The sequence below is a fragment of the Myxocyprinus asiaticus genome, chromosome 7, assembly GCF_019703515.2.
Source record: "Myxocyprinus asiaticus isolate MX2 ecotype Aquarium Trade chromosome 7, UBuf_Myxa_2, whole genome shotgun sequence".
Taxonomy (NCBI): Eukaryota; Metazoa; Chordata; class Actinopteri; order Cypriniformes; family Catostomidae; genus Myxocyprinus; species Myxocyprinus asiaticus.
In genome coordinates, this window is record NC_059350.1 from 14586154 (window position 1) to 14600411 (window position 14258).

The 14258-nt window shown below is 36.3% G+C and overlaps 1 protein-coding gene across 5 annotated transcripts in view; it reads left to right on the forward strand.

Annotated features, from left to right (window-relative positions):
* The window catches only part of LOC127443372 (lysine-specific demethylase 2A-like), a 41832-nt gene extending 38926 nt beyond the window's left edge, over positions 1–2906 (forward strand). For 2 of the 5 annotated variants that reach the window (XM_051701899.1, XM_051701903.1), the window contains one exon: positions 1692–2905. In XM_051701899.1, coding sequence (XP_051557859.1) covers positions 1692–1873 — 182 coding nt within the window. In that variant the 3' untranslated portion in view covers positions 1874–2905. Of the gene's footprint in view, positions 1–1691 lie in introns of all 5 variants that reach the window. The other 3 variants (XM_051701902.1, XM_051701901.1, XM_051701900.1) reach the window with 2 other exon arrangements.
* Positions 2907–14258: the final 11352 nt, after the last annotated feature.

Sequence of the window (14258 nt, forward strand, 5' to 3'; positions counted from 1 at the left end):
AAACATCCAGTGAGGGGCAGTTCTGTCGACGGAAATGCCTTGTTGATGCTGGTTAGAACTGACAAAATCTATGGTAACTCAGATAACCGCTCTGTACAATTGTGGTGAGAAGAATAGCATCTCTATAAGAATGCTATTCTGAGATGCAGGTTGGTGCTGTTTTTGTAGCACGAGGGGGACCTACACAATATTAGGCAGGTGGTTTTAATGTTGTGGCTGATCAGTGTAGTTCCAAAAAGCAACTATCAGCACCAATTAATCAGTAAAAAGGATACAGTATATCGATCTACCTCTATTACAGATGTCATAAAATGACCATGAAATTGGATATTCCACATAAGGAAGGTATTTTTTGTTTGCTTTTAAGTTGGTGTGGTGCTGCGACAAGATCATCTGGTTGTGACTAGTTTACATGAAACATTAAAGGTGCTGTATATGGGGCCTGGGTAGCTCAGTGAGTAAAGACGCTGACTACCACCCCAGGAGTCGTGAGTTCGATCCAGGGCGTGCTGAGTGACCCCAGCCAGGTCTCCTAAGCAACCAAATTGGCCCGGTTGCTAGGGAGGGTAGAGTCACTTGGGGTAACCTCCTTGTGGTTGCTATAATGTGGTTCTCGCTCTCGGTGGGCCGCGTGGTGAGTTGTGAGTGGATGCCGCGGAGAATAGCGTGAAGTTTCCACACGCGCTATGTCTCCGTGGTATTACGCTCAAGTCACGTGATGAGATGTGCGGACTGACAGCCTCAGACACTGAGGCAACTGAGATTCGTCCTCCGCCACCTGGATTGATGCGAGTCACTATGCCACCTCAAGGACTTAGAGTGCATTGGGAATTGGGCATTCCAAATTGGGGAGAAAAAAGGTGCTGTAAGCAATTTCAGCCATTTTGGTGACTTCCGCCAGACTAGGGTTGCGTAACCAGGAAAGTGCTACCTCCTGAGGCTATATACGGAGGTAGGAATATTCATGTCACATCCCGTCTACTAAGATACCTTCATCTGATCGATTTTTGAAGGCAGCATAGATCTATCCTTCGCTGCCTATGAAATCCCACAATCCTGTGCGTGCGAATCCACAGCGGTTAAGCTGAAGAAAAAAAAATGGTGGCCAAAGCGGCAGTTGCTAGCCAATTTGTGTATAAATGTATGTTTTTATTCACTTTTTCCAAATTTGTATTCCATTTCTAGCGAGATAGTAGTATTGTAGTTATTAAATATACACTCTGGTTATCGCCAAAACTCTCTTGATTTTGTTCTAGATCATTACACCATTGTGGTTCGGTTGGACTGAATTAAACAGACATGTTACCTTTACTGGACACCAGATGGCGATAATCAGTTGCTGGTATCCTAGCAATGATGTGATATTATGCTGTCTCAGTTGCCTGTCCCAAACCAATTTCTGGAGGTACCTTCGTACACAAAAGCTGTCTGTTGAGTCATTGACTGATAGAGCAGCGAGGCATTACAACAGTTGCATTTGGTTTCGGATGCAGCCTAGGCCACTAATTTAGGCCACACACCCCTCTCCAAAGACATGTCAACCAACCCCAAATGTGCAAAATGATTCCCAATCAAATAGCATTTATGATTGGCTAAAAAAAAAAGAGTTGGCCACTCCCAGATTGCGTTTTGCTGATTGACTAGTTTTTTTGTTTGAATGTTTATTAAAGCCTGTTTCTTCCTCTCTCTAGGTTGTAATAAGTTGACTGATGCTTGTCTATCCTATATGAAGCGATTATCAGCCCTCACTATGTTGGATCTGCGAGGCTGTAAGAATGTGACTCGACATGGCTGTGAAAACTTTATTTCTGACCTGTCGTATTGCACCGTCTTTTGTCTGACTGAGGACAGACTCATTCAGAGAATATCGTAATGTGCACACATACAGTCTCCGCACAGCTCTGCTTAGTGAGCTCACAAGTGCACAAATGGGAGGATGAGGCTGAAGAAAAGAGCAAGTCGGAAGGATTTGTGTGTTGTTCTAAAAGGGTAAAAACAGTCTGAAATGTGAGAGTCATGTTCTTTTCTGCGGTGTCTTTATCATGAGATACAAGTGGAGGATTTTACTTCCTCATCCTATGAGACAGATCCAGACACATCCAGTGTGTGGCTCTGGGCATTTGGTCTCATCCAAAGTGATGTCTTCAGAAGACTCTAAGGCTTATGTGAGTGAGTTTGAAATGTAATTTTAAAATTCAGACCAAGTTGGATTTGGTAAATGAGGACTGGAAGTTTCGTTCAGAGATTGTGGCCACTGACATTTTACCATGGGCCTAATGCCGCAGAGGAGTCTGTGTCAATGATAAGCTGTAAAGCAGGATTATGATTGACAAAGAAAATGATGCACGTCCTTCTAGTTCTCATCTGCCAACAAAGAATGTAGTGGCAAGCACATTTTATGTGCCATTAGAGAAGAAATTTTAATCATTCAGCCTACTGATCCAGATGCTCTCATTCACTCACACTTTCTTAGTGTCTGAACACAAATCTTGGTACTTCAACCTTTTTGAAGGTCTTGCTGCCTGTATTTTTGTGGACACTACATATTACACCACAATAACAGATTTTACTCAGTCTTTCTGAATTTAAATCACTTTTTCTTTGTAATTTTGCTTGTCATCCCATATTCCTGATTTACCTTCATTCTCCTGTCCTGTTTAAACTTGGAAAGGGTTGTTCACAGTTAGGCTAAGTTGTTTATTTACAATTTGAAAACTGTAACTTAAATGCAACTTGTAGCAACACAATAGCAATTATTTTCTGAAGACTTTTAGAAAACATTGTTCATTTTGTTTTGTTTTTCATAAAAAAAAAAAATCAGAAAATAAAAAACAAATTTTTTTGAAAGTAAATATCCAAAACGTTGGATATGACTTTGCTTGTGTCTGTGTTGTTGTTATTACTAAAGTTAATACACAACTGTACATCTGAGCATGTGAATTTTTTTGGGTTTATTGTGCTACTTAAGACGGACCTAATTTTTACTGATCTGTAACATTTCACAGATAGTTTACCGTACATGAAGTGCTTTAAAAAAAATTTGCCACAGCAAGTCAAAAATAACATTTCTGTAAATACTTTATTATAGGGGTTAACTCAAATGGGTAATACATTCAAGCGAAATTAATTTAAATGAATACAGATATCTAGAGACTCACTTTCCATATGCATGAAAAAAAAAAACAGCCTTAAAGGGATAGTTCACCTAAAAAGGAAATTCATTTAATCACCCTCATGCCATCTCAGATGTGTATGATTTTCTTTCTTCTGCAAAACACAAAGATTTTTAGAAGAATATTTCAGCTCTGTAGGTCCATACAATGCAAGTGAATGGATACCAATATATTCAATTTTAAGTTTCAAAAAGCACATAAAGGCACCATAAAAGTAATCCATATGTCTCCAGTAGTTAAATCCATATTTTCTGAAGCGATATGATTGGGTGAGAAACGGATCAATATTTAAGTCCTTTTTTACTATAAATTCTCCTCCCTGACCAGTAGGTGGTGATATGTAAGAAGAATGCGAATCGCCAAAAACAAAAGAAGAAGAATGTGGAAGTGGAGGTTGATAGTAAAAAAAGACTTAAATATTGCTCTGTTTCATAGAGCAATCATATCATCATATCGCTTCTGAAGATATGGATTTAATCAGTGGAGTCTCAATTTACAGTTACAAAAAAACTTGTATTAGTATTTATTTTTTTTTACAGTTTGTAAAAAATCAAAAGAAAAAAATCAAAAGCATTTTAACCATCTTAAAAGAGGTCATATCATGGGAAATCACCATTTCCTTGTTCAGTTGAAACTGAAAAGTATACTTGGGTTTCTGTAAACTTCCTCCCGTTTGTTGACGCTAAGCTGTAGAAACTACTCATTCTGAAATCCTTGAACTTCTGACTTCAGAAACCCAAATTATCCAATAATATACAGTATAACTGCCCACATTTACACATCAAGGGTGCCTGTTCCATTTTCAAAAATGGGGCCTTCACTGTGAGGAAGAAGGATTAAATACTATTATTTCTCAGTACCATAAGAACTAAGGATAAAAGTACAATATGGGAAAGTTCACCAAACCTTGTGTTGTTCCAGTGAAGCAGTGTTGGGTAAGTTACTTAAAAATAGTAATCCACTACAAATTGCTAAATATTAACCTAAATTGTAATCAAATTACTTTACTAATTACATCATTGAAAAGTAATCCCATTGCTATTTACTTTTCTTTTAGGTTACTTTCTAAAAACACTTTTGCTCAACAAATTCAAAGTAATGTCTATATTTCTTCTTTGTTCATTTTACACATAAGTCATACACTCAGCACCTCACATTTTTCCCTCACAATTACTCGTTATGGGACCATAATTCATGTATTCTACATAAATAATATGTAAGAAATTAGCATAACCCTATAATGTACTTAAAAGTAATTAAATTAATTGAAAGTCAGTAACTGTAATCTGATCACAAGTATTTAAAATGTAATGCATTACACTACTTTGACTAAAATGTAAAGTAACTAATTACTTTGTAATTGGATTACACCCAACACTGCTGTGAAGTTCCTGCTGTTCCGCATATCCTTACATCATGTCCCAGCATTAGAAGCAAGAAGTTGATGTTTAATTTTAAAGCTGATGTGTATAGTTTTTTCAAAGTTACAATTCTTTCTCACATCCCTTCTTAATATGCAGTGTCAGCTACTGTATAATATTTTCATAGATTGATTTTTAACAAAGTGTAACTCTGTATAACATAAGCACAAATCAAAGAAGAAAAATAATTATGACATGGCCCCTTTAATGAATCACCCTTTACTCCAAAGCAATAGCAAATTCAGCTCCAAAATGAGGTATAAAATCATTTTTACAAGTAAAATGTACATTTACTCTGAATGCAAAATTGATGCAAAGTTGAAGGGGTTGAACTTGTATCTTGATCCAATCTTGTAGAATGTGTTCTGGAACTCCACCCTGTACCAAATGGGAAATAAAATAAATGATAGTTAAATGAATGGGTTCCCACTCTTTTCAAGGTACAGTTTTCCAGGACAACCATGATGTTATTGGATGATTATTTTATTCTGAATTTCCGTATTCCACAGCTTAATTAAATGTTATCATCAAAATGATTTCTAATTAAATGAATTAATTAAAACTTTATTCAAATAAAATAGAATTATCAACATTCATTTATTTTTAACATAACATTGCAAACACAATTTTTACAAAATTTGAAACGAGATATTTTTGTCAAATGAAGTGCTGGACAACAACATCACAGATGTAAGATATTTTTTAATACATTGTTATTATTATTATCATTATTATTTAATTACAGTAAACTTTACATTACTATACAGTAGTAAAATATTTTTGTCTTTTTCCCCGCATTTCGCGCATCCATTTAAATCAAGCTTTTATTTTGGTTTTTGATGGTAGTTTCCCACCTCCCAGTGTGATTATTAAACCCGAAAAGGCTGAGATTTAAATAAATAAATATAGGATGTATTTGCTGCATGCTTCAGAGCGCTCTGCTGTCTGTCATCCACTACACACACACACAGAGCAAACGTGATGGTCACAATGTTTTCGGTGTATGAGCGACCGGCTTCACACATTCATTTTGAAGTGTGCAACACGCAGATTAAATATTTATTTTATTAAATCATAGTCTTTTGTAGTTTAATGTACCCTTTTCACAGACTGTGATGATGCATTTCCACCTTATTTAGCAGCGCTCCGACCATTGTCATTATCTAAAGTTTACAACACAAATGTTTTTGTAGTTAACACTACAGCGATCAAATCCAAAAAAATCATATTTTGCACTATACTGATACTTAAACTATTTTGTTGGAGCAAAGCAGAGAGATGAGCACAGAATGTACGTGCTTTGTTTATGACAGTTAACCAATGATGTTGTTTCACAATGCACAGCCGGCAACAGTAACAAAATGAAACTTATTGTGTGTGTTTGACACCTATCCCGAGTCCCAATCGTTACCATGTTTTTGTACATGTAACAAAAACCATTTTAGCAACACAGTCAAACAGTTTTATTACACAAAAATATTTCCCAGGACAAAAAAAAAAAATTATTTTCCAGGACTTTTAGGTATTTTTCTAATTTTCCATGACTGGAAAACTGCATTGCAAAACTGCAGGTTTTCCAGGACCTGTGGGAACCCTGATTAATGAATAAGTCAAATAATACGTTTTTAGTGTCATGTAATATTCACTCATTAAAGCTGAATAACTACTGAACATTACGCTATATTCTGCAATGACCCGAATGAATAAGAATCACCACAGACATGTTCAGGGTGTTTATTTTGGATTTACCAGTAATGACACAGGGCGTGCAGGAAGGCTGACAGCCCCTCCATGATGAGCAGGATAGAAACAGTTAGCATAGCAAAGATGGAGATGACTGACAGAACCAACGATCCCACATAGCCTTGCCACAAGCGTGAAATTCTCATCACGATCACCTAGAGTACCTCAGACAGCTCTGACATGCACAGACACAGAACTTATGTGACATACAGCCAAACTACTAAAGTGTCGACACAATAGCATCCTTAGGAAAAAAATGTATCCTTGTTTATGCAAGTACTTGTGTGTGTTTGTTGTTTACGTGCATGGGCAAGGCTGAGGTCCCACAGTCTGAGGTTCGAGGCAGTGTAGGAGATGCAGCCCAGGCAGTACTCTCTTGTGTGGATTGCCTGGTGCATAAAGACCTCTGTGCAATCAAACTCTTATAAGGGTCAAAAAGGCAATAATATAAGCATACTTTCACACTGTGTCTCAATCTTGAAGAATAGACGGCAATTAATGCCTTCAACACCAAATCTATCAGAATTTTACTCATAAACCTTTTCATCTTCTTCCCTGACTAATGTAATGTCATTTGTGACTTATCTTTTCTCACCTGATCCTCTGCTCCTCCAGCTCCCTCTAGGTCTCCTATTTGAGCATTTATAGAGCCAGTCTTTGTGACTAGGGGGCACTGCTCTTCCAGTCATTGAGATATAGGTTCAACACATTACATCAGAGACAGTATTGGAGAAACAAGAGAAATCACAAAGCTCAATATGGCAGCTTTATGAAAAAATATCCTGCATTTCAGTTAACAGATCTATACGCTTCATTGGTAGAGGCATCGTCTGGTATGTGCTAATGCATGTGCATTAGCTGGACCAACTTGAACAATACGTTTTTAGCTTTTAGAGTTTATTGATGACTTGACATGTTATTTAAATGTATGCTGCCTTCATGTGCTGTTGAAATTATTCTACTTCCCACTTCTGAAGTGGTAAATACAAGTAAGTCGCGTTCAAGTGCTTTGTTGTCAGAATGAACAGGAAACATGGACGTAGCAGGTTTGTTTATGCATATTTCTTGAGGACATTTTATTTTGACACCATGAAACATATTACTCAGCTTGCTGACGGTAATGGTATTTTGGGCAAATACATGCTATTTTCTTGGTGTAAAAATGTACAATATGCATCAAATGGTTGCTGATATTTGTAAATGTATATGACCGAAACGGCAAGTGCTAACAATTATCTGTATTTAGAAAAATGAATAAAACCTGTCATACACAACAGAAACCGTCCTCTCCTCCGCCAGGTTGAAAGTTGACATCTCCTTCCAACTCTGAAACTCAGGTATCAAAATTATATCAGAGATTCTCAGTCATAATTACGACTTGAGGGATCGTTCATATGCAACTTCAAAGTGGGAAACTCGAATTTACGATAATTCCGATAGCATGTGAAGGCAGCATTAAGCTTGGCAAACAGTTTTGGAAAATTTTCCCAAATAAAGGTGCACTCAGTAATTTTTTCCTTACTAAAAAAGTTTTACCATTAAAGAAATTAATTTATTTCAGTCATATCTGTAATGCTATAAAAGCTGTTTTATTTTACATGGAGAGGGTTTTCTCATGGGGGCTGCCATATTGAGATCACATGACCAGTCAAATACTACTCAATCTCAATAACCACCCTGCTATTGGACACCTTCATTCAAGGATTAAATTAATCATGACTGAAAGTGAATAGTACATTTCTAAAATGGCATCTGAAACTGAAAACTGTTGATTTTGAATGATACTACATACAAGCTTAGTGTCAGCCAAGATGACACAAAGACAAAAGTTACTGAATGCACCTTTAAGTACATTAAGTTGAATGACTGGAAAAGAGCTGCATATGGCATTGCCAAGTGAACCAACTTGGTTTTAAAAAGAGACATTGCTTACATGAAGTATTATATTTCTCACTTAACACTATACAAATTAAAAGATTTTTGAGGCACCATTTGGGGTACCACAGATACATCACTGGCAAATTTTTATGAAGAACGTTTAGGTACCCATTTTTGTACTCTAAAACAGGGACTGAAAACAAAATGTTTTGGTTTGTTCTGAGCAGAAACTGTATTTTTTTGTTCCGATTCCAGCTTTACGCGGCTTTCTTTCCAACTGGTAACCAGTTAGATTTAAATTAAAGAACGGTTAATAATTTTATTTTATTAATTTTTTGAATGACAATATTCTGCTCTAAGGGTGGGCGATGTATAAGTTGAAGTGTTACCAGATCTCTCAAGAGAAACAAGGCACGTGGTCTGGAAAAACACGCTCAATATAAAGGACTAGCCTCAACCAAAATAAGCGATAATAAGTCATAAATGTTTTTCCCCCACGTGGGGGAATTATCCGCATAGAAAACATAACAAGCAAAGTATAAAGTAGCCAATATAAAATACTTTTTTTTTTCTTTTTTCCTTTTTTCAATAAATGCATTCTTAATATAAAATATATCCCCCAAAATATTTCAAAAATACATCTGGCCTTCTAAAATCAATTAATAGCCAAAATCTCTCTCTCCTGAATGCATGCGCACCATGCTTGGGTGTGTTTGGACTACATGTAATCATATGTGGGCTGAATTATTTTATTTTAAACATGTAATAATTATTTAATTTAATTTTAATTATTTGTTTTAATAACAGATCTGCTTTTCGGTCAGAGCCCGGCAGCATCTAATCTGTATCAATACATCATCTGTAACAATTCAGTGAAGACTTGGAAGCAACTGAGAAATGTACTATTTACCTCAATATATTTCCTTGTATCTGGATTAACCGTGCATGTATATATAGTAATTAATTTATTAATTAATTAATAGTTGCCTAAAAGGTCTTCAGTATTTCACAGAGGGCTACATCTACAATGAGCATTATGGCAAAGAAATGTGTGATGCAGAGGTCTCCTTCAGAATCAAAGCACTGTTGTCATGTTCAACTCAAAAGAGAGAAGCCTATTTTTTTCAGCAACAAGAAGTGATGTTATTTCGAAAATGTACTGTAATAAACCATTTAGACTTTGGTTTCATGAAAATAATTACTGGAACAAAATGAACCAGTTATTATCCGGTTACCAACATTTAAAAATGTAAAAAAAGTTTTCACTCCGGAACGATTGAATGGGACTTTTCACCAGTTTTCGGTTACGTTCTGCAAATATTTTGACAAGGTACTCAAAAAGACACAGCATGAACACTAGCTCAGGTATCAGCACCAGAAGCACATAGCTTATATCCCCTGAGTACCTGCATGCATTTGCTTAGTCATGACAACTCTCAGAATAGATTTTAAAGTATTATAATGGACATGACAAGTTAGTAGGTTTGGTCTTTGCCGTCTAGATCTGCTTACGCTGCAGCAGAGCAAGTACGAAGATACACAGTCAAGCTGTGCTGAGCATGTAAGACATGCTGCTGCACAATAGGAAATATATAAAATACCCCTGAAGCAGATTTAGACATGTCGTGCTGGGAGGAGGAGGGTTTCAGTGAGAAAATAGCGCAACAAAGAGACCACCATGGAGAATACGAGCCAATTATTTTAACAGATTAGCTGCAAGGTGAACACTGTAAGTCTGATAGCTTAGAAAAGTAACATCACACTTCTTGATTTGAGGTATCATTTATGTCTTTACCACAAACGGTGCAGGACGAGTTAAGAACCAAACATTTATATTCATGGTTAGCGGTTTGTTCAAAAAGTATGATTATAAACACTGAACAAATACATGTACATTTTGAATGACTCACATATAGCTAAAGAAAGACAAGCAGACCCCAAAAGTCATATGGATGACCCCGATGATGATGGACATCTTCATCTTATAAGAGATGAGGAAGTGGTTGTTGGTTAGACTCCAGATCTGACAACCAGAAAACAAGATACTATCATCTAAAAACTTTTATTATTATTATTATTATTATTATTATTATTATTATTATTATACCTCTGATTGCCTTTTTAAAGCAGTGATTAAAACAATTACTCAATACATTTACAGTATATCTAAAATAACTTGATAAAGGTAAAACACATTTTGTGATTCAATAATAAGTAGTGAGTGTTCCACAATGAGGTTTTGATTAAAGGCTCTGAAAGCAGGTCAATGCCAAATGGGTATGGTCCCTGGAATACTCCAGTATTCTCCATATTTTGGTAGGATATGGTCCCAGAATACTCCAGTATTTTTGAAGCTATAACTTCAAAAGTTGTAGCATTACAAATATAATTTATCCTAGTGTCCAAAAATGGCTCCAAGTGTCCAAAAGCCTCTCCAAACAAATAAAACATAATAATTGTACGTAAGAACTAATTACACATGCAAATACAACAATGAATAAAGGTATGCTCTCTCTCCAAAGCATGCAGACATGAGTAATGAGATCTCATTCAGTTCCATTCTGAATCATTTGAGCCATTATTGAGTCTGAGCCATGTACTTGGCGCCATTTCCTGGTGGCCATATGTAATTAGAGTGAACGATCCTCTCTGCCGATATTTGGATGACTTCCACCTCTGGTTGCAGTGATCTGAATCCTAATATGATTGGTTTAGCGTTCCATGACTCTGGACAGCATACAACATCATTTCCAATGCTGTCATCTGATCCAGGAAAGCCAAGGTGTTTTTAGCCAGATAGAACATTATGTTCACATGTGTGCACATTGTGCTTTTTGTGGATTATCGAATTATCCATGCATCTGTTTACATTGTGTGTGGGCTCATTTTAACAGGAATCCCCTCCTCTAAGTAATGCTATGTGATATTTTGTGTTCTGTTTATTTTTGTGACGTTATAAGCGAAAACGCGGCTTATAAGCAAGACTTGTTTACATGTAACATGTACTGTATGTCAAAAACGTACTTATCTCATACTCGCTGTATTTATTTTTTTTGTCTGTGAGTAAAACAGATTTTTCAGCTTTCCAATGACATATGACACATGGCTATTTGATCAGTTTGATGTTTTTACTGATTACAATAATATGTACAGTGCAAAAGTTTTAATAAATGAATCAAAACAGAACACTTCTGATTTGTCTGGAAATTTCAAAGCAATTGTTCATTTTTGGTAATAATGCCTACAAGTATTGTAAAGTACAGTTTCTAAGCTTTAAAATTAAACCTATTTTGTCTTGGTCAAGACTGTAGTTATTAATATTTTGATCATTACTGAGCTTAAATGGTTAATGTTCGTTCATAATACACAAACTAATGTTTAAAAAAATGTACTTTTAAAAATGTATTAATTTATGCTGAAATAATAGGGGACCTATTATGCAAAATTCACTTTTACATGGTGTTTGAGCATAAATGTGAGTCGGCAGTGTGTGTACACAACCACCCTACAATGTTAAAAGTCCACCCACTCCTCTTATATTTCTATTAATCAAAAACAGTGTCTCAAAATTACTGGTTTTCGTATCCGCTCTAAAGTCACTTTAGAGCAGGCCCCGCCCACGACTGGTGACGGACTCCACCCTATTATCATAGATCCTCCCCTAAGTGATCGACTCACAGTCCGCCATTTTTTTCCGAGCTGGAGCAGCTACAGTGAGAAGAATAATGTCTCAACTTCGTAAGCGTCATAAGTGTTCTGTTGTTGGCTGTAAAAGTGAACATAAGAGTCTTCATGTACTCCCGGCATCAGAGCCACTGAAAATGTGCCCCAAAACATACCAAAATTTGTGTATGTTTGCGTTGCTCTGGCGTGAAATGCAGATGGATGGCAGGAAGTGATTTTCTACATAAGAAGCACTATCACAAACTCACAATGCCTATGTTTTGAGTCGTTTACGGTTGCTCCTACATATATGGCTGAACTCCGTTATTTACATTGTCAGTCATATTGGTTCTGATTTATTGTTGCTATAGTATCCGAAGCACGAGCTGTAAAGGCACAGCCCTGTTCCGGAAAGGGGGCGGGGAGCAGCAGCTCATTTGCATTTAAAGAGACACACACGAAAACAGCGTGTTTTTGATTCCACCCAAAAAGAGGCATTTACAAGATGGTATAATAAATGATCCGTGGGGTATTTTGAGCTGAAACTTCACAGACACATTCTGGGGACACCTGAGACTTATATTACATCTTGTAAAAAGGGGCATAATTGGTCTCCTTTAATCAAGATTAATAATTGCTGTAAAAGTATTGTTCATTGTTAGTTCATCTTAACTAATGTAGTTAACTAATGTTAATGAATACAACCTTATTATAAAGTGTTAACCAATTATTATATTTGCAACTTTGTTTTCTGCCGCCATTGGTGCAAAAATGACACAGATGACATTTAGGGTTCTGTGCTGGTTTGTTGTGGCTTTGTTTGTGGTGCTCATTGTGTTTGTTTGGCTACTTACATATAATAATATTAACACAATGAGTGTATAACACAATGATCAAGGATATACACTGTTTTCCCAGATCAAATCCAGTAGTTTATGCATACAAGTGGAAAACAGATACCAATAACTTATAAATTGGCAGATATTTGGTCATTTTGAGTTAAGTTATTGGTATCTGTTGCTAACTGCGCATGCTCTAGATATTAGTTTTTTTGCCGTCCATGATGAACAGGCTAGAGTATTCACATTGGAAGCTTAAGCAGCACGTCAGAGCGTGGCAGAAGTGTCACAGCAGCTGCAGGTCTATTTGTGCAGCACTGCTCATGCTGAATTGACTGCGAAAATAAGATTTCATGATGATTAAGAATGTAATATGCGGTATTTACAGCTGTGCCACCTGCTCTGTATTGTTTTTGGGAGTAGCACACACCCCCCTAAAGCAGCAGATACTTTGGGAGAGGTGATTACAGCTTTTGGAAAAGAACACGAAGCATCAGTATATTACTCCCTGCTAATTTGGGGGACGGAGCTTCAACTTCTCTCAAGAGATTATGGGAGAAAGATTTTAATTTGGTATTGGAGGAAGGAGTGTGGATTAGGATTCTACAAAATGTCAAGTCTTTAGAACTAGGTGGGGTTGGGGATTGGGAGGGGGGTTAAGTATTGATTCTGTTTGTATATGTTTTTGCTTTTATCTGTAAATGAATCAATAAATATGTATAAAAAATGTTAATCTCAAAAAAGAATGTAATATACATCAATAGCCTACTCCTTCTTCTTCCTCTTACGGCTGCTCCCGTTAGGGGTCTCCACAGGGGGGGGGCACATTGGAGAGAGAGGTGTAGATGTTATGTGTGTAATTAATATATTTTATTTATTTATATTATTTTATTTTTTAATATTTGTTTTTGTTCGTCTATAATCATGTGGGACCACTGGGGTGTTCTTGTGGGTGGGGTTGGGGATTAGGAAGGGGGTTAAGTATTGATTCTGTTTGTATATGTTTTTGCTTTTATCTGTTTAATATATGAATCAATAAAAAAAATTTTATCTCAAAAAAGAACATAATACACATCAATAGCCCACTCCTCCTTCTTTCAGCTGCTCCCATTAGGGGTTGCCACAGCAGACCATCCTTGATCCACATATTTGAATCTCCAATTCACTTAACCTGCAAGTTTTTGAACTCATTGGGGAAACTGGAGCACCCAGGGAAAACCCACACAAACATGGAGAGAACATGCAAACTCCACACAGAAAGGCCCAGTTGTGCCAGGACTCAAACCCAGGACCTTCTTGCTGTAAGGCAACAGTGCTAACCACTGAGCCACCAGATAGAGACATATAAAAAAAGTATTAAAAATGAAAACGATAAATATTTTATCATAATTTCTATTTTGTTTTAGTTAGTTTTAAATCAATGCATGATAGTTTCAGTTTAGTTTTTTAGAAAAACTTGTGTTAGTTTTAATTTAGTTTTTCTAGGTTATTTTTTTGGAATATTGTTTCAGTTTTAGTTTCAGTTAGCTATAATAACCTTG